This window comes from Vanacampus margaritifer, chromosome 3 (assembly GCF_051991255.1).
Source record: "Vanacampus margaritifer isolate UIUO_Vmar chromosome 3, RoL_Vmar_1.0, whole genome shotgun sequence".
Lineage (NCBI taxonomy): Eukaryota > Metazoa > Chordata > Actinopteri > Syngnathiformes > Syngnathidae > Vanacampus > Vanacampus margaritifer.
The window spans coordinates 8482769-8501219 of record NC_135434.1 but is presented as its reverse complement, the minus strand read 5'-3'; the positions used below and the strand labels follow the sequence as shown (position 1 = coordinate 8501219).

General features: G+C 38.8%; 2 protein-coding genes across 8 annotated transcripts in view; one reads left to right on the top strand and one right to left on the bottom strand.

Moving 5' to 3' along the window:
• LOC144048798 (bone morphogenetic protein receptor type-1B-like) overlaps positions 1-2161 on the top strand; it is a 47141-nt gene extending 44980 nt beyond the window's left edge. For all 3 annotated transcript variants that reach the window (XM_077561159.1, XM_077561158.1, XM_077561160.1), the window contains exons 11-13: positions 490-665; positions 1609-1739; positions 1801-2161. In XM_077561159.1, coding sequence (XP_077417285.1) covers positions 490-665; positions 1609-1739; positions 1801-1926 — 433 coding nt within the window. In that variant the 3' untranslated portion in view covers positions 1927-2161. The remainder of the gene's footprint in view (positions 1-489; positions 666-1608; positions 1740-1800) is intronic.
• Positions 2162-2824: 663 nt separating this feature from the next.
• Positions 2825-18451, bottom strand: part of LOC144049184 (netrin receptor UNC5C-like) — a 197225-nt gene continuing 181598 nt past the window's right edge. For all 5 annotated transcript variants that reach the window (XM_077561882.1, XM_077561883.1, XM_077561885.1 and 2 more), the window contains 6 exons: positions 15928-16096; positions 13209-13442; positions 10536-10685; positions 10178-10342; positions 7591-7769; positions 2825-6469 (listed from right to left, as the gene is read on the bottom strand). In XM_077561882.1, the coding sequence (XP_077418008.1) occupies positions 6307-6469; positions 7591-7769; positions 10178-10342; positions 10536-10685; positions 13209-13442; positions 15928-16096 (1060 nt within the window). In that variant the 3' untranslated portion in view covers positions 2825-6306. The remainder of the gene's footprint in view (positions 6470-7590; positions 7770-10177; positions 10343-10535; positions 10686-13208; positions 13443-15927; positions 16097-18451) is intronic.

Sequence of the window (18451 nt, the reverse complement as noted above, 5' to 3'; positions counted from 1 at the left end):
ATTGGATATTTTGTCAATACAGTAAAGAATTTATATATATTGAATCAACTCTCTTTCAAACCAAGGTTAAAGCTTACAGTACTCAGAATTCCAAAATGGTGTCAGAAGTGGGATACTTGGTGACTAGTCCATCAGTCTACATGTTTTTCAACTCTAAATAGATTTTGGCGTTATGTCTTTCAGGGTGCTAGTCAGGACTGTAAAATGGTGTCAGAAGTGGGATACTTGGTGACTAGTCCATCAGTCTACATGTTTTTCAACCCTAAATAGATTTTGGCGTTATGTCTTTCAGGGTGCTAGTCAGGACTGTAAAATGGTATCAGAAGTGGGATACCACAAGGCCAACTGTGGCTTGCCCAATTAGTGGGCAGATTTCTCAACTTAATACTTATGGGTTAAAATCAATGATGTCAAAAGTGGGATGTGCCATGTGTGTCTTGCCCAATCAGTGGGTGTTTTTTTTTTTTAAGCCACCATGTCTCTGTGCAGCGACACCAACGAGGTGGACATCCCCCCCAACACCCGAGTGGGCACCAAGCGCTACATGGCCCCCGAAGTTCTGGACGAGACGTTGAACAGGAGCCACTTCCAGTCGTACATCATGGCCGACATGTACAGCTTCGGGCTCATCCTGTGGGAGATCGCCCGTCGCTGCGTGTCAGGAGGTATGGCATCCATTTGGGTACAACAACAAACATGCTTCAAATTCAGGTTGATGGTGCTACTCAGAGGTGTCAGAAGTAGGATGCTAAATCACTATGCCATCTGTAACATGCCCACTTGGGCTACCTTTTCTCAACCTCAACCAACTAGGAAAAGCAGGTCATTAAAAAAAAAAAAAAGTGTCAGAAGTGGGATGCTAAGATACAGTCAGCTGTGACATGCCTGTTCAGAGTACTGCTTTTCCAGCCTAATAGGAATAAGTTCAAATCAAGGCAAAACATGGTCTATGAAGTGGGATGCTAAATCACTATGCCAACTTTGACACAACCTAATAAGAAAGGTGACAAAAATTGTGTCAGAAGTGGGATGCTAAGCCTTCTTTTGTATGCATTTGTATTGTACTCTTATTTCAACCAATCAGGTTCAAATAAAGTTTCATGGTTCTTCTCAAATGTGGAAAAGGTGTCAGAATTGGGATGTTAACACACGAGATTGTATGTGACATGCCACTTCAAATCAAGGGGAAAAATTGTTAGAGAAGTGGGATGCTAAGCCACTACGGCGTTTGTGGCTTGTGCATTTAGTCTACTTTCTCTCTTTTCACTTAATAGGAAAAGTTTGGAAAAAAGGTGAAAATGTAGTGTCAGAAGTGGGATGCTAAGCCATCTGTAGCATACCTGTTTAGTGCACAGATTTCATTTGTTTTAAGTATAGAATTGAAAAGAGCATGAGCGTACAACTCTGAGGTGTCAGAAGTGGGAGCCACTAAAATGGACACCACTTTTCCTCATGCTTAAACATGTTCCTGCAAGGTAGCGAGAAATAATACAGATGAGGTGGTGGCTTAGCTTGTTCCCTCTTTTCCCATGAGGTTGCAAATCTTGTCCACTCGTAGTATCTCAATCTTATGGGGCTGTTTTTTTCTCTCTCTCCATTCACGTGAAGGCATCCTGGAGGAGTACCAGCTGCCCTACCATGACCTGGTCCCGAGCGACCCGTCATACGAGGACATGCGAGAGGTGGTCTGCATCAAGAGACTGCGGCCCTCCTTCCCCAACCGCTGGACCAGCGATGAGGTAGAACCTGGCACAACACGCTCTTGAAACACACGCGTGAGCAAAATGCGTTTTCCCGCAGTGTTTGCGTCAGATGGGAAAGCTGATGAGCGAGTGTTGGGCTCAGAATCCGGCCTGTCGCGTGACGGCTCTGCGGGTGAAGAAGACGCTGGCCAAGATGTCCGAATCGCAAGATATCAAGTTGTGAGGGTGGCGCTGACTCGCATCAGGTGCTTTCTGTGAAAGCTAATGTCGCTTGTAGAAGAAGTGTGAGGAAGACGGGCTGGCACTATGTGACAAAGTGTACTGTGATGTGAGGCTTGAGTATGTTTTTCTTCATGCTGGTTACATTTGTAGCGTGTACAAACGTTTTGATTTTCTCCTTGTCGCGGCTCGTGTATTCTCCATGTCAAACCTTCATTAAAAGTATTTGTTAGAAGCGACCTGATTCTGATGTTTATTGTAACTTGCTAGATGAAGTCAGAAGTTTCAGGAGCAGAAACACAAAAAAACCATCAAGAAAAAACAAAATTAGCAACTCTCGATCAAGCAAATCAAAACTTCACTAGGGGGCAAAAAGTCCAACATTTAGACTTGTTTGGAGCCCTGGACTCAGTTTAATGGGTAAGGCTTTTAATTATTGTAGTGTTTCAAATAAGCGTTGTAGGGTTTCAAAGCAGGGCTTTGAATAGGCGTTAGGGTTTAAAAGTGGGGTTTCAAACTCCAGTTAGAGTTTTAAAGTAGGGTTTTTAAATAGGATTGGGGTTTCAGAGTAGGGTTTAAAACTAGGGTTTTAACCTGGGGTCAGCGTTTCAAAATACAGTTCTAAACTATGATTAGCGTTTTAAAATTAGGGTTAGGGTTTCAAAGTAGGGTTTTAAACAGATTAACGTTTTAAAGTAGGGTTTTCAACTTGGATTAGAGTATAAAATTAGGGTTTTAAATAAGGGTTTCGGTTTTAAAGTGGGGTTTTGAAATGGGGTTGGGGTTTCAAGATAGGGTTTTAAATTAAGATTGTGGTTTCAAAGGAGGGTCAAAGCCACGGTTGAAATGGAAGTGATATGTCCTCCAAGTTGTGTAGAAAAAGACAACAGCAGCACAGCAAATCATGTTGAGCATTTTGCTTATAAATATAATTTATTAATCGTCTTAAAAATTCTTTCTTACACTTTGTACAGAAAACAAGGAGCAGATTGGGTGGGGGGTGCGGGGGGGGGGGGCAAAAAGATCAAAGTCATGACAAGCGTGCCGGATGCAACCAAAACAGTCACCAGCAGTTCAAATCAGCCGACAGCAAAATGGGACAAGCACAGCCAACACGTCCATCATGACAACCAATGGCAGTTTGCATAGTCGACAAAAAACAAAAACAAAGAAAACATACTACTTCCTAAATTTTTTTCTTTTTTCTAATTCTTAAAGTGACAGTACACAAGTGTACACACTGTAGTCAAATAGAAATAGATTTTTTTCTTCTTCTTACGTTTCCATACAATAACAACACTTGATTTGTTTCAGTCGAGTCCCCGCGAAAAGTTCGTCTGGCGGGTCAACTCTCGACTGGCACGTTTTCAAAAATGAAGAAAGAAAGGCAACGTTGTCGCCTTTGGGTTTGAGTTTGCATTTGAAACGCACCCTGTAACCCCTTTTCAATAAGCACTTACATCAGGAAACATTCACATCAACCAACCCAGAACCACATTTTATAGCAACCCCAAACAAGAAAAATAAACTAAGAAAATCATAAACAACAACAACAAGCTTTTGCCTGCTACATTGTAATGTTTACATACTTTCAAGATTGTGGTCATTCTAAATTGCTCCAAATTAAGGACAAGTCAAAACTGAGGGCGATTGAATTATTTTTCAAATATTTTCGGCAATACATCATTTTGTTCTGTCCCAAAAACCGCCACCCCCCCCCCTTTATTTGCTCAAATGTTTATATTTTTAAATAAAAAAACATACATAGCCTATAAAATTATTTGTCTGTTCCTTTTTCCCAGTTTGATCTGAAAAATAAAGGAAAAACCTGATTTTAAATCTGGGGCTAAAAAGAAAAAAAAAAAGAATAAAAGAAGTTTCAAATAAGAACATACAGTGCATGAATATTTTTGCTGTTTAATCTGAAAACGAGAATGTTTTTGGAACAATACAAATCTTTATTTATCCCGCCTGAAAACTAAAGCTTAATGTTTGTTTTTTCTCCCAATGAAAAATAATTGGATATTAGAGCAAAGCACAGACAAAACTAAACAAACTACTAAACTAAACTAAATACTACTTAAAATCTGACTTTTTTTTTTTTTTTAAATTGGGCAAAAATGACTGTTCGAATTATGGGGGGAGGGGGCTTAGATTTTTTTTTTCTGTTTTAACATTTTGAATGCCTATATAAATTTTAAATAAATACAAATTAAAAAATTAAAATAAATGATTTTAAATACGGCGAACATTTTAGTAAAAAAAAAAAACTGGTATTTTTTTCTTTTTTGAAAAGAAAAATTAATCCATAAAAACCAAAACAAACAAACAAACATTTGGTGTGCCAAGCTAAAACTAAAATCTTGCTTTGCTTATCCGTTCTATTTTTTTTAAATTTTTGTACTGAAAAGAAAAAAAAAAATAGTACAACCTTTCGAATCTGAGAATGTCTTCAGAATAATGCATGCCTTTTATTTCCTCATCATGAGTGCTAACCTAAACATAAATCATGATGAATGAATGAATAATTTTTTAATTTTTTGGGGACAAAACTAATAATTATTTAGACAATTCAAACACGGTGCACCAACAGAAAAAAAAAATGAACTAAACTAGTATGTTTTCTTACCAATTGTCTTTTTTTTTTCTTTTGGCAGCACTAAGCTAAAAAAAATAATAAAGGGGAAAGTAAATAATTTTTTAAAAATCTGGCAACTGTTGAAAATGATGCAAAACTGATATATATATAAACAAATAAAAAATAACATTTGTTCTAACTATTTCAAATATTTATCTTATTTTTTAAATACATTAAATAATGTTTTGAATCCCAATTCTTCAAATATACTTGAAGGTCAACCAAAATTAAATGTGTGTTTTGAAAATCATTTCTAAATAATGTTTTTGTATATTTTTTTAATCTATAAAATATATATATATTTCTCGAAATTATTCAAACACGATTCCCATGGAAACGTTTTTGACATAACTCAAATAATTGTGATCCAATAAACATAACAATGATCATCAATGAGGGGAAAAAAATATAGTACTTTTATACTGTATATGACAATCATGTATTTACTTACATGAGTCATTCAAATAAAACATACAGTATTGTCAAGGCCACTGGATGGCGCTAGAGATCAACAAAGTCATGGCGGTGATGTCACATTTTACACCAGAAATGCTCTAACTGTATGAAAAAATGGACGACATATTTGAAAAAAGAAAAAAAAAAAAGAGTGTATTAATCATGATGCGTTCACTGCCTCCTCTTTTTTCTTCGACCCGCTGCTGGCTGTTCGTCATTATGAAAAATAATACTGCATACTGCAGTTGTAACTCATATAGATTTTCTTGCTATGCCTTGCATTCATTCATTCATTCAATATTAATTATTATCATCAAATAAAAAATATGGATAATAATTCGGGAGACTCTACTTTCTGCATGTACTCATCAAAAATAAATTCCGCTCATATGTATCACATAACATCTGCACTTTTCTTCATCTGCCATGCCTGCGTCGAGGAAACCGGTCGAGTGATGACATCATCCGAGTGGAGGCGGGCATTTGGGAGGGGCTTTTTGCCCGGTAGAACCTCTGATTGACAGTTACTATAGGACGCCCCCCGCCTCTGATTCGCTGTGTCGTTTCGTCTCTGGCCCTTTTTTAGTTTTTGAAATGTATATCATTTTGAGCTACCTTACGTTTGCATCGCTAGCGGTTAGCAATCCTCACCAATGCTTTCCCTCAAACGACGTCCTTAGCTTGTTTTGTTTGCCCGCTACATGCGATGCTAATTTTTCAACATCATTAGTTTAGTTTGTTCCCAATAAAAGTTGTAAAAACACTCACCAAAGCGTTTCTTTTAAAGCTATCTTCCGCTTATGCTTACTACCGGTTAGCAACTGTCGCTAAGGCTTTACCTCAATTCTCATCCTTAGCTGATTTTATTAGCCCACTGCAACAGCTTTTAATCCACATTGTTCGTTTAGTTTGTTCCTGATGCGTCGACAGTTGTACAAACACTCGGCAAAACATTTTTCTCTCAAGCTTTCTTCTTTTAAGCTTGCTAGCAGTTAGCAAACGCTTTCCAACCAATTCATGTCCTTAGCCCGCTACATATGATACCACTTTGAAGTAACATCGCTCAACGGATAAAAATTTGTACAAACAGTCCCCAAAGCATTTTTATCCCTTCACCCTTGCTAGCGGTTAGCAACCACCGCTAACGCTTTTCTGTCATCCATGTCCTCAGTTCATTTTGAGTGTGTGTGTTTTTTTTGGGGTCGTGCCGCTAGCATCGCCCTCCGTTAGCCTGGCCCGTGTACGTGGTCACCGTTGCCATTTGTCCGTGTCGTTGGTCTCTTGGCCTGGTCAGTGTTCCACGGTCATGGAGCAGAAGTTGCTGTCGTGGCGACCCATCTCTTCCAGCACGGCGGCCAGTTCGTTGAGATCCCCGTCGGGGAAATGCTGCGCCTCCCACAGGTCCAGGATGACGCCCGTCGGACTGGACTTGGTGGCGAAGTAGTTCAGGTACCTGAGGAATGCCAAAATCAAACATGAAGCTAACGTTCACTGAGTGGTTAGACCCAATTGATTCAACCGTTGGAATTAATTCAAGCGCAATTCCGCTGTAAAAAATGTTTGAGATGTCATTTTTTTTTAAAAATAGCAAAATAGTATTTTACATTACGAAACATTAAGTCATAACATACACTACTAAATCGAATATAAATAATTTAACAGTTTGTGTGTCGTGATTTCATGCTACGTCATCATTCTTGAGAACACGATGCAGATTAATCCGTTGAGTTATACGAGAGCATTTATAATTACATTCTTAGCAACGAAATGTGCATGTAGCGCTTCTCTGACACCTATTGGTACAACCTTACGCTACACACAGGAACTTTGGTCACAGAGACAGAAAATAATGTGAAAACTCCTTGCGGCGAAATCAATGTATAAGGCACGCTTAGCGAATGGCAACACAAGATGGCCTCAGATGGTGTTAGCATGCTAGCTAACACTATTGAGCCTGGAAGTGTTTGTTTGCACTGAATGATTGAACTACTGTTATTATTTATGCAAAAATCGGCTCTTGATTATGCACAAGCTAGATGCATGGTCACAGTGTTTTGCCGCCATCTTTTAGTCAAGCAAGTCCTAAGACTGTCCAAGTCTGACATAAGCCATGTGACTCAAGTCACCTATTTCTCGTCTCGTGTGAAGCATGAGATTGGATTTATAGTGATAAAACACAATTTTGTTAAAAAAAAAAAAATAAAAAAGAAGGAAAAAGAATACAAGAACATGAACAACAGGTGAGTCCATCAAAGGCCCTGAACGTCCTGAGGAAAGACTTTGATAGTTTGTCTCATCCTCGTCTTCCTTCCTCCAACTTTCACTCTTGTCTTTTCTTCCTTTGACTTTGTTTTTTTCCCCCCCGTCAACACTTTGTTGCCAGCGAGGCCTCCTGCTGTTCAGCTCGGCAGCTCACATTGAACTCGTACTTTTCGTCTCACTCGCAAAAGTCGGGAAGACGCAGGAGACAAAACGCTCACTCGCGTTTTGACGCTCGTATCGTCAACAAGAATTGAGAACTAAAGAAATGAATGAAAGTGCGTGACATGCGGCGTCGTGGAGGATTTTGTCCACCTGTCCAGGTTGAGCTTGTGCGCCAGCATCCTCCAGTCGTTGCCTCGCGTCTGCGGCGCGTCCAGACTCCCGCACAGTTTGTGTCTGATGGACAAGGGGATGCGGAAGGCGTGCGGCCCCACTAACGTGGTGATATTGCTGGCCGGGTCCATCAGGGACGTGTCTATGCACTGGAGCTCCTACAATGAATGAATGGAAATGAATGCTCATCAGCCTTTTTTTGCCTTCCAAAAATACTGAAAACACATTTTTACAAAAAGGAGCGTGACGCCAAAAACTGAAGTGAAGCACACAGAGAAGTTCCTCCACTAACTTCCACACTCGCAAAGGTCCACAAGTCGCACAGTCTTACGTCGAGCTGCCTGCGACTGTTCAATCATTCATAGCGGGGCGAGAGGTCACGTCGACATGACCGGAATAGAGGGGCTTTGATTTTGGCGTACCCGCAAAAGCTGCGTACGCCGGGTGGGTTCAAAGGTCAGACCATTCTTTTTTTTTTTTTTTTTTTGGGGTCTCTGGAATGTCATCGCTTTGAACTCCGTCTCAACGGCCACGTCGGACTTTACGCCGAAACTTGTGCAAATGAGATGGGAGGCTCGTCAAGAGGACTTTGGTCAATGTATGCATTTACAGAACTTTTTTATTTATTATTTAACTATTTAATTCATCTGAATAAATGTTCAGAATTAAATTCTCTCTCTCTCCCTCCACCCTTTCTCTCACTATATATACATATATATATATATATATATGAAATATATGAAATAGGGGTGTGAAAATTTGAGTTAATTTAAAGTTCCTTTAATGTCCTTTTTTTATGAACGCCCCTTACTTGGAAAGCTTGTACTGGGGGAATTCCAGTCGCAACGCAGCAGACACGTCCACGTCAAAATTTAGCAGTGATAATCTAATTTAATAATAATGCATATATTTAGAGAGACTTGGGGTCAAGTTTTATTTTAGAATTTTAAGGACTTGCAGAATTTCACAAGTGACTTCATATTAAAGATTACATAGCTATTAATATGAAAAGAAAAATGCACTGAGCTGTCAACAATGTCTTACAAATGCAATGATGTCATCTAGTGGCAGAAAAATTACCTCAACACAAATCCACTTTTATGTTAAAAGTATGAAAATTTTGAAAAAAATATTTTATTGTACATTTCAGGGATGTGATTTGACCAAAGTGAAATTATCTGAAAATTTAGCCGGGGGCCTGGGGGCACCCAGCTAGGTGGTGGGGGGACAAGGGGGGCAGAGCCCCCCGGAGTTCATGGGTTTTCCGTGTTTTTAAGTACTTTCAATGCACTCACATGACAAAGAAATAGACAAAACAACAGCATCAATTTTCAATGTATATTGAACTATCCCATATAAAATGGCAGTTTTAGTCAACTCAAAATCAGTCACATTCAAAAACATTGGACTGCCTTTGCTTTTAAAAACTATCACTGAGAATATCATCATATCTAACTAATGTGATTACTAAGTTAACACATAAATAATGTTGAAGAGTTCAAATTTCATGAACAAATAATTGTATCATGACCAAATGAAAAGTAACTCATATTAGAGCATACCACAAATGTCTTTGTTATAGCAGAAGATGTTATCTGTCGGAGTCATGTGCATACACAATGAACTACTTAAAAAAAAAATAAAAAAAAAACGGATTTTTTTTTTTGGGGGGGGGGAGATAAAAAAAGCGGAATTCCGCGAATTAGCGGAAAAATCACATCCCTGACATTTAGAACAGATATAAAATGCAATTACAGACGCTCCCCTACTTACGAACTTTCGAGTTACGAACAACGGTACATACGAACATTTCTGCGCGTACAGTATGTCGAAAAATGTTCGGAAAGAGATGCTGTAAGTTAGATTTTGTATTGCGCGTAGTGCTTCTTTCCGCCGCTAATACCGACGCTTGGCGCTGTGAGAGCTCATTGGAGGCTGAGCAACGTGTCGAGGAGGAGGAGGAAGAAACGCCGGTCCCCATGAAGGCGGAAATAACTTTTGAAGCCGATTCCAGCGACGACGAAGAATCTCTCATGATATAAAATCCTCCTCTTCCTCCTCCTCCATCATCTCCTTAAGCATCGAGTACATCTTCCAAAAGTAAGTTAAACTTCATTTTATTTATCTTATTACGTACATGTACATACTGTGTGTGTCTCTCGCTCTCTCTCTCTAACATACGTAGTACAGTACAGTACGTATTCTCTCCATTTTATTAAAAGTTTTTTTCAGTACAAACCAATGCAGGTTACTTGTACAAGCCTTAAACATACTTATATAAACCTTCAATATACTTATATAGGCTTTAAACATAAATTATAATACAAAATATAGCACTGAAGCAACTTACGAACAAATTCACCTTACGAACGATCGTCCGGAACGTAACTCGTTCGTAAGGTGGGGAGCGTCTGTAATTACGATTAAAAAAATTCATCACCCTAATATATATATATATATATATATATATATATATATATATATATATATATAGTCACACAGTTTCTTTTTTTTTTTTTTTTTTACTATCATCATTCTTCTTTGGTGTGAAGAGTGGCGCAAATACCTCCTCCAGGGTGTTGCTGAGCTGAAAGATTTGCCCCTCGCCCTCCACCTGCCTGACGCACAGCTTACAGCTGACCTCGGTGACGGCCGAGCTCATCCTCTCCAGCGTGAAAGTGCAATGGAGGCTCCTTTGACAACCGCTCCACACCTGGTAGAAGGGGATCTCCTGCAGAGGAACACATTCCTTGTTACTGCACTAGAGTCTACAGGTATCTAGTATTTCAGCAAGTGTACGTTTTTAAAACTTTTTACTTAAGCAAAGCAATCAAATGAATCGCTCTGTTTTTATTATATAGTTGGCTTTTCACAACTGTGTGTAGTTATGCAGTGTGTGAGAACTTTTGCTCCCTGTGGTTCACCTGATATTTGGCGATAACTTTGCTCTTCCAGTGCGGATGCGGCACGTCATGGACGGACAGTCTCAGATTGTGTGTGCTGTCCTTAAAGTTGAGAGTTTTGGGCTCGTCCAGGAGCTTGCCTCCCATTTGCGTCTCCATCTGAAGAACTTCCTGCAAAAGATGATAAGGCAGAACAAGTTTTTACAATTATCACATGAAATCAACTATGCTAGTGGTTCTTCGAACCACCTCAAAAAATACTTATACTTATAGTAATATAAGTACGAATGTGTCAATCTGCCTCAGTGTAGCACCAACTACTGTCAATGCGGATTTACCAGCTCAGAGGCCGAGTGGTTAGAGTGGCCGCCCTGAGACTGGGAGGTCGTGGGTTCGATTCCCGACCGGGTCATACCAAAGACTATAAAAATGGGACCGATTGCCACTCTGCTTGACACTCAGCATTAAGGGTTGGAATTGGGAGGTTAGATCACCACATGATTCCCGAGCGCGGCGCTGCTGCTGCTCACCGCTCCCTCAGGGGTTGGGTCAAATGCGGAGAACAAATTTCACCCCACTTAGATGGGTGTGACAATCAGTGGATCTTATCTTATTTATTTGATGACAGATTTTGGGTATCTGCAGTCTCCATACCTTAAATGATGGCCGTTACGAGACCTGATATTGTACAATATTGTTGTAAGCCACTAACATTATACACAAGGGCTGCTTTGTTCTTCAGTATGGCCCATCTGGCATTTAAATGATAGAATTCTGTCATATTTGTTGCAGCAATTTCCTACCTAAAATATATCAGTAAAAAATTCAACATTTCACCAAATCATTGGGTATTTATTTTTAGAAAAAAAATGAAAATAAATATCAATTCAACATACATTTACACAAAAAAATACATAAACGCAATTTGATTGTTCCTTATAAAAAAAATCATAATTCATATTTTTAATTCATTAATAATTATTATTAGCAACTAATTAGCAACATAATTCATTTAATTCATCATAAATCATAATCCCCCCCCCCCCCCCCCTTGAAGGTTGACATTTGCATATATGATGGCACCAAAGCACTACTTTTCTATTACGCAGGGCAGTACAAATATACACTTTTTTGTTTATGTATGGTGAAGCAGCATGTGGCTCTACTTTTGACATTTGTGTGTACGTTTGTGAAATTGTGACCTATGGGCCATTTTGTTTTTTTAGTACAAACGGCCACCATGATAATTGGTCCACACGTGGCTATCCGCTCTGTACAATTTCTCCCATTCTGAATTAAGACATAAGGCACCTAATACGCTAAACTGCAAATCTCCTAGAGTTGTTTTTAATGGTAGAATTGCTTGTTTGAAATGCTAACCACACTGTTACTGAGCGTGTGTGCCCGCGTCGCTACTCGACTTGATCACTTCATGCATAAATTAGCAGCGTTAAGCTCCCCCGTATCAGATGCTCCCTCCGGTGCTTTTGAATATGTTTAAACTCTAAAACGTCAGCTACTTTGACATTGCTCGACCCGGTTTTGTTTATCGCCGCAAAGACCGAGACGCCGCACGCTCAAAACCTTTAAAAATGTCGGACTTCAAATGCAAATGAAGACAAGAAAGCACTGTGAACTCTTCCTGAGATGACTTCCGGCTTGGAGACGGACGGAGGCCGTGTTGAGCAGACAATAAAAAATAAAAAATAAACATTCTGGAGTGGATCTTATACGTTGTGAAAATATGTTGAATGATAACAAATTAAAATACAGCAAAGATTTGAATTAAGACAGAATTAGAATATGCAAATGTGTGGCTGAACATGTTATACATGCCAAGATTCACTACTTTACATAATTAATGTACAACATTGAAATGAGCTGAAATGCCATTAAGCCGCAACAATTTTAGGACTGCATTTTATAAAAAAATATGTATTTAAAAAAAAAAAAAACATTTTATAAAAATATTATGTATTTTCCCAAAAATAAAACAAATAATACATTTTATAAAATATTACATATTTTAATTAAAAATAATAATACATTTTATAAAATATTCGGTATTTTTTATTAAAAATAAGTAATACATTTTATAAACAAATATGTGTTTTTTTTAAATAATACATTTTATAAAAAATATGTTTCTTTTTTTTTTAGAGCTGTCAAACGATTAAATTTTTTAAATCAGATTAATCCCATTTTAGAATTTTGATTAATCACAATTAATCGCTTCATAAAAAAGGCCTTTTTATCTACATTTCCCCCCCCTGCCAAATTTGAAGCGCACCGGTTATGTGTTACTTCTTTTGACATTTAATGTTATGAGGAGGTCTTCAACGTTTTTTTGATCCACTGCACACGCTCATCCTCCTCTTTTTCTAATCAGTTAATTACTTGCATAATTTAAAATGGAAAAAAATGACCCAAATATTTTGACATGAACAAATATTCTAAATTTGATACGCATAAAATTATGTTCATTGCAGAAACACAACCTGTGCTACCTTAAACGTAGCCATCCGCTGTCACGCTAAAGGATAATCTATGGTCAATTAATAGTGCGATTAATCTGCGTTCATTTGTGATTAATGCGATCATTTTTTATGATTAATTAATCAATTAACGCTTTAACTTTGACAGCACAATTTTTTTCAAAATGTCGCGTCCATGCACACAGCTGCAGGGTCTCACCTTGAGTGCATCCTGCGTGTCATCCAGACAGTACACCCTGATGTGGTAGTCCAGCGTGGTGCAGGAAACGGGTCCGAAGACGGCCAGCTTGAGCCTCTTGGCGGCCGCTTTGCCAACCGACTGGCCGACCAGGCAGTACGTGCCCAGAGTCTCCGTGAGGATGTGACAGGCCTCCGAGTCCATCTGCACGTAGCAGGGGGTGGTGAAGTTCTCCTCGCCCACCACCACCACATCCTATTGGGGACACACACACACACACACTATGAAATAATCTCTGAAATAAATCATACAGTGAAAACAAAAGTAATTAAATGTTTTTTCACACTTTCCTTCAATTGTGCTATTCATTCTAGAGGCAGTTTAAAACAGGCACACGGATGTACTGGAGGCTCAGCGCCTCTATTAGCTTCTCAGTACAGCAGTAATATTGGTCATTCTTCACAGATGATAAAGAATATATGCGCGTGAGTTTAGTTATAGAAACAACTTGAAGCCTCTTTTTTGAAGAACATTTACTAATGATATCTGCCAGTCTACTGTTTGTTGTGGGGTACCTTGAGTCACTTGCAACCGTAAATCGCTCGTATCGCAAGTCGAACCAGAAAAACTGCCGATCGTGGCTCGAAAAACTTGTAAGTCGGGTCACCCGTATCCAAAGGTAGGAGTAATCAAACAGTCTGCTAGAGATGAGGCCCAATCAATACAAGAGGGCGTGGGGAGCTAACATGCTATGAATGCCTTATTAGCGCTAATCACAACTGCGGCCTGACACCTGCAGAATTTAATTACTTCACTCCCCTGGATCTGAACCTGGATTTTTTTTTGGGGCGATGGTGAAAATGAACATTTTCCTGCAAACAAATGGACTTCCTGATGAAATTCCGCTTTTCATTTCCATTACATCCCCGCTGCTGCAAACACACACGGACAGGCACGCACGCGCACACACACAGACGTTGTACGCATGGCTAATTGCGCAGAGACATTGTGTGGGGCTGTGATAAGAAACACAAGACGAGCGCACGGGGGTTGATACACGCACACACACACACGTATACAAACACGCACATCGTGAGATTGCTGAGGCTTCATGCTAAGAGAAGCAAAAAAAAAAAAAAGGAAAGATGAGAGAGGAGGAGGACGACAGGAGCATAACAAATTGCGGCTGATAGGAGTCTCCTACCTCCTACCGCCGCTTGTAAGAAAACTCTGGCCTGCTTTTCTATTGGTTTTATCCCCTACAGGCGGGATGTATATCATATAAGTGTGTACGTTTGGCTGCATGAACAGGTTGGCAGTGATGCTGTGCTCTGTGGTGGGTGGGGGATGTTCTCTTTTGCTGCACAGGTGGCTTTGTTATGCTCCACTGCTGGTTAAAGGAACCCAGTCTGCTCAAATAGTGAGTGGGTTCGAATAACAACTCCGTTTTTTAGTTTACAGTTACGAGCCAACGCTGTATACTGCGCCCAACCCAGTGGTGTCCAAACTTTTTCCTTCGAGGGCTACAGACAGAAAAATCAAAGGATGCGAGGGCAACTTTGACATTGTCCGACTTTAGAAAACATGCATAAAAACAATCAATCCAGCAAATAAGTATTATAGTTATTAGGGGTGTGCCAAAAAATAGATTCTCATAAGAATCACGATTCTCATTTAGTACGATTCAGAATCGATTTTAAATGTCCCAAAATCAATTTTATTTAAATTATTTTATACTGTCTTTTGTCCTTTGTTTGTGCGTGCCTTTATTGGGAGCGCTGTTCATGTTGTACCCGATTTGGCCACTTAGAGGCATTGTGGTTCCACGCGGTCTGATACACTGTTAAGTTGTAGCCACATTAGAGAGTAGAAGGAAAAAGTCACGGTCAAGTTATTCCAATAAAAGTATTTTTTTTGCAGCGTGGAGCCGTTCTTTTGAGTGATAAAAGTGCCGCGAGTAGCGCGCTAATTAGCATTAGCGAGTCAGACTGGAGTAGATCATTACGATTCCTTGAACATCTATAAATAGAAGCAAAAATGATTGTCAATCAAATTATTTTTTGAATAAAAAAATCGTTCTTAATCGAAAATCGATTCTGAATTGAATCACACACCCAAAAATCGGAATCGAATGGTGAGACATTCAAAGATTCCCACCCCTAATAGTTATATTCTATTTTTCATGATTTGGGGTGGCTCACAGCCCTTTATCACCCTAAAATAGATCCACCTCAAATCAGTGTTCACTTGAGGATATTATATTAATCATTAATGTCGACATGTTCGCAAATCAGACAGAATCAAGTGGAGCAAAACGTTTTTGCATCTGAAACTGAAATTTCTTAATCCATGAGGCAATATAAAGAGAGTTCTCTTGTTCCTGTTTTCAATTTAAAATAGTTTCTTTGCAGATCTACAAAAGCTCTATAACTCAAATGTATTGTTAAACAGTGGCTGTCACGTACTACGTAGAAAATGACCAAGGAGCCACGAATGGCCCACGGGTCGTAGTTTGGACATCTGCCTACTTGCTTACTGAGCTCCATCCATCCCGTATTTCAACTCCATGAAAGCATGATAGGGTTTTAGTTGCTCTACCTAACGTTAAAATGTAATCAGTCACTCCTGATCCATGTCGAGTTGTAAGAACACCAAAACTTTGTGAAAAGAAAACTAAACAAAACAAGAGACTTGTGGATGAACGTTGACACACATGAAGCCGAGCCGCACACGCACTCACCTCCCACTCGCCCATGGTCAGCTGGCTTTTCAGCTGTATGAGCCAGTCCTCGTGGACGTCGTCAGCACAATGGTGGATGGTGAGGATGACCGGTCTGGTCAGAAGAGCTCCTGGAGGTCCGCAGCTCACCACCGGACTCAGCACGGTCTGCACGTCCTCCACCGGGGGTCTGCGCAGGCCATGAAAGTTCTTTAGTGTTGCGTTAAGAGCTATCTAATCTTTAACATGAAGTAACTGGTGAAATTCTGCACATTTTTAAAATTGTAAAGTACAACTTGACCCCAGTCTCCACAAATATATGCATTATTATTACAGCGAAATTTTGACATGGACGTGTGTGCTGCGTTGCGACTGGATTTCCCCCAGTACAGGCTTACCAAGTAAGGGGCGGTCATTAACTCTTTGACTGCCAAAAACGTTAAATAACGTTTAGTAAAATCCTATGGAGGAGTGCCAAAGACGTTAAAAGACGTTTGTTTCAAAACAGAGGTGAAACTAACCATTTTCTATTGTTGATTACTGAAAAACGGAATAAGGTAGAAACAAACTTTTTTTTCTGATGAAAGATGAGAGTTCAATCTTTCATTTGGTAGTATGTGTGTTTCCATAGTCCAAACACATAATTTTCTGTGGACCTTGAAAGATCAGTCAAAATGCTTAAATCGGCTGGCACCCACGGCATCCCTTTTCTGAAAACGTCTGGCAGTCAAAGAGTTAATCAATCGTAAAAAAAAAAAGGAAAAAAGAGTGGCGTTTAAATTCAGTGACTTTAAATTATCTTAAAACGAATGCACTAATTTTGACACCCCTAGATTTAATATAAGTGAGTCGTTTTTCACCTTTTAACAATGAGGCAGGAAGAAATGCCCCAAATGAGCATTTGACACGTCGCCACCTGCTGGCTGGCGAGAAAATCATGAAGCTGCAAAGCACGTCTCTTCCTTTTTTTTTTTCCCGTAGGCTTGATTTTTTTTCTTTTTTAAAAATATATATTTTTGGGCCAGCACTGCTTGAAGCAGCACAAATCCTCGACAGCATTATTGATTCAGCCGCTGGACCTCATTAATGACTCATGAAGGGAGAAGAAGAAGATAAAATTAACATTCCATCAAGGAGGCAAATTGTAGCGCAGTGACTTTGGTGGAGCCAACGCCGAGGTTGCCACTTAATCCATCACGCATGTGGAATTGTATTTGGGCTCCCGTTTGAAGTTTTGGGCCAGCATTTTTCATAAGCCTGACGTGACACTTCAGAGTTAAAGCAGGGGCCTACTGAGCCATGTGTCGGGGCCCAAGGCAAACCCAGTCATTCATGTACCGCACTGACAAAAGTTGGATTTTCGCCCCAATGCAAGGTCTTCAATGACAAAGTCCTTAAAAATCATTTTCAAGGATTATTATCTAACTGTATTATCTCATGCACAGTAACAAGTTGGAATAGTCCATAGCATCGGAAGGGAAGAGGAGCAGTCAAGACGGTCATGATAGATGAGCCATTTTGATGCTTTTTTAAGAATGTGAATAAAGACGGAAACATTAACAATTAACCCCTAATGTCAAGCATGAAACTTTCTTAGTGCTCCTAAGAGATCTTTTGTTCCAAACACATTTCTTTACCTAGTTTGTGTCTGCTCAACTGCACAGCAAAATCTTAAAATTTCCTTCCCATGTCCCGCAGAGAGTTTGTGGAGAGGATTAGAGGACGTGTGGTAGTAAAAAACAGTCATCACCCACAATAGCTGCTGGCATAATTTTTATTTTATTTTTTTTTAAAGAAGTGATGTGCAGCAGATCTGCATATTTTTGCACAGGCTGTTACAGGTTTTTTTTTTTTTTACTTCTTTTTTTCCTACCATTTGAATTTGAAAGAATTGTACTGAGTGTGCATTCATACTGACATGTAATGAGAGCATGAGCAGTGGGTGTTAAAATGAACACCCACTGCTTAATATGAAGCAATCGAACAAGTGAGATTAACTACAACCCATCAACAAAGCAAATCTAATGATATTACCGTGTTCAATTAGTGCTAATTTATTGAAAATGTAAAAACTAAAGTAAAACAAAGAAAAAACAGATTCAGTTTCTTTTTAAGGGTATCACATAGCAAAGTATAAAAATATTGTATACAAATTAAACCATACACATAAAACAAACAATAAAATCAATTATAAGAATATATAATCTTAAAAAATGAAAAAAGTAACACAATTTGAAGTCTTTAAAACAGCATTGTAATTATTGTTTGTCAGCAAAACAATTAATGTTTGTAATGTTGGACACAATGAAATAAATGTTTCAATATGATAATGAAAAAATGGTAACATTTAGGCGGTCATACAAAAAAAAAATCTAGCAAAAATAAGAAGTCTTATTGGGTAATAAAAAATAAATAAAAATGTCTTTTTGTGTATTGCGAATAACATTTTGAGTTTGAATAGAATAAAAAAATAATAATTCAATAACTTCAATAATTCAACATTTTGAAAAATTAACACAAGTGATGCATCATTCATATTTAAAGT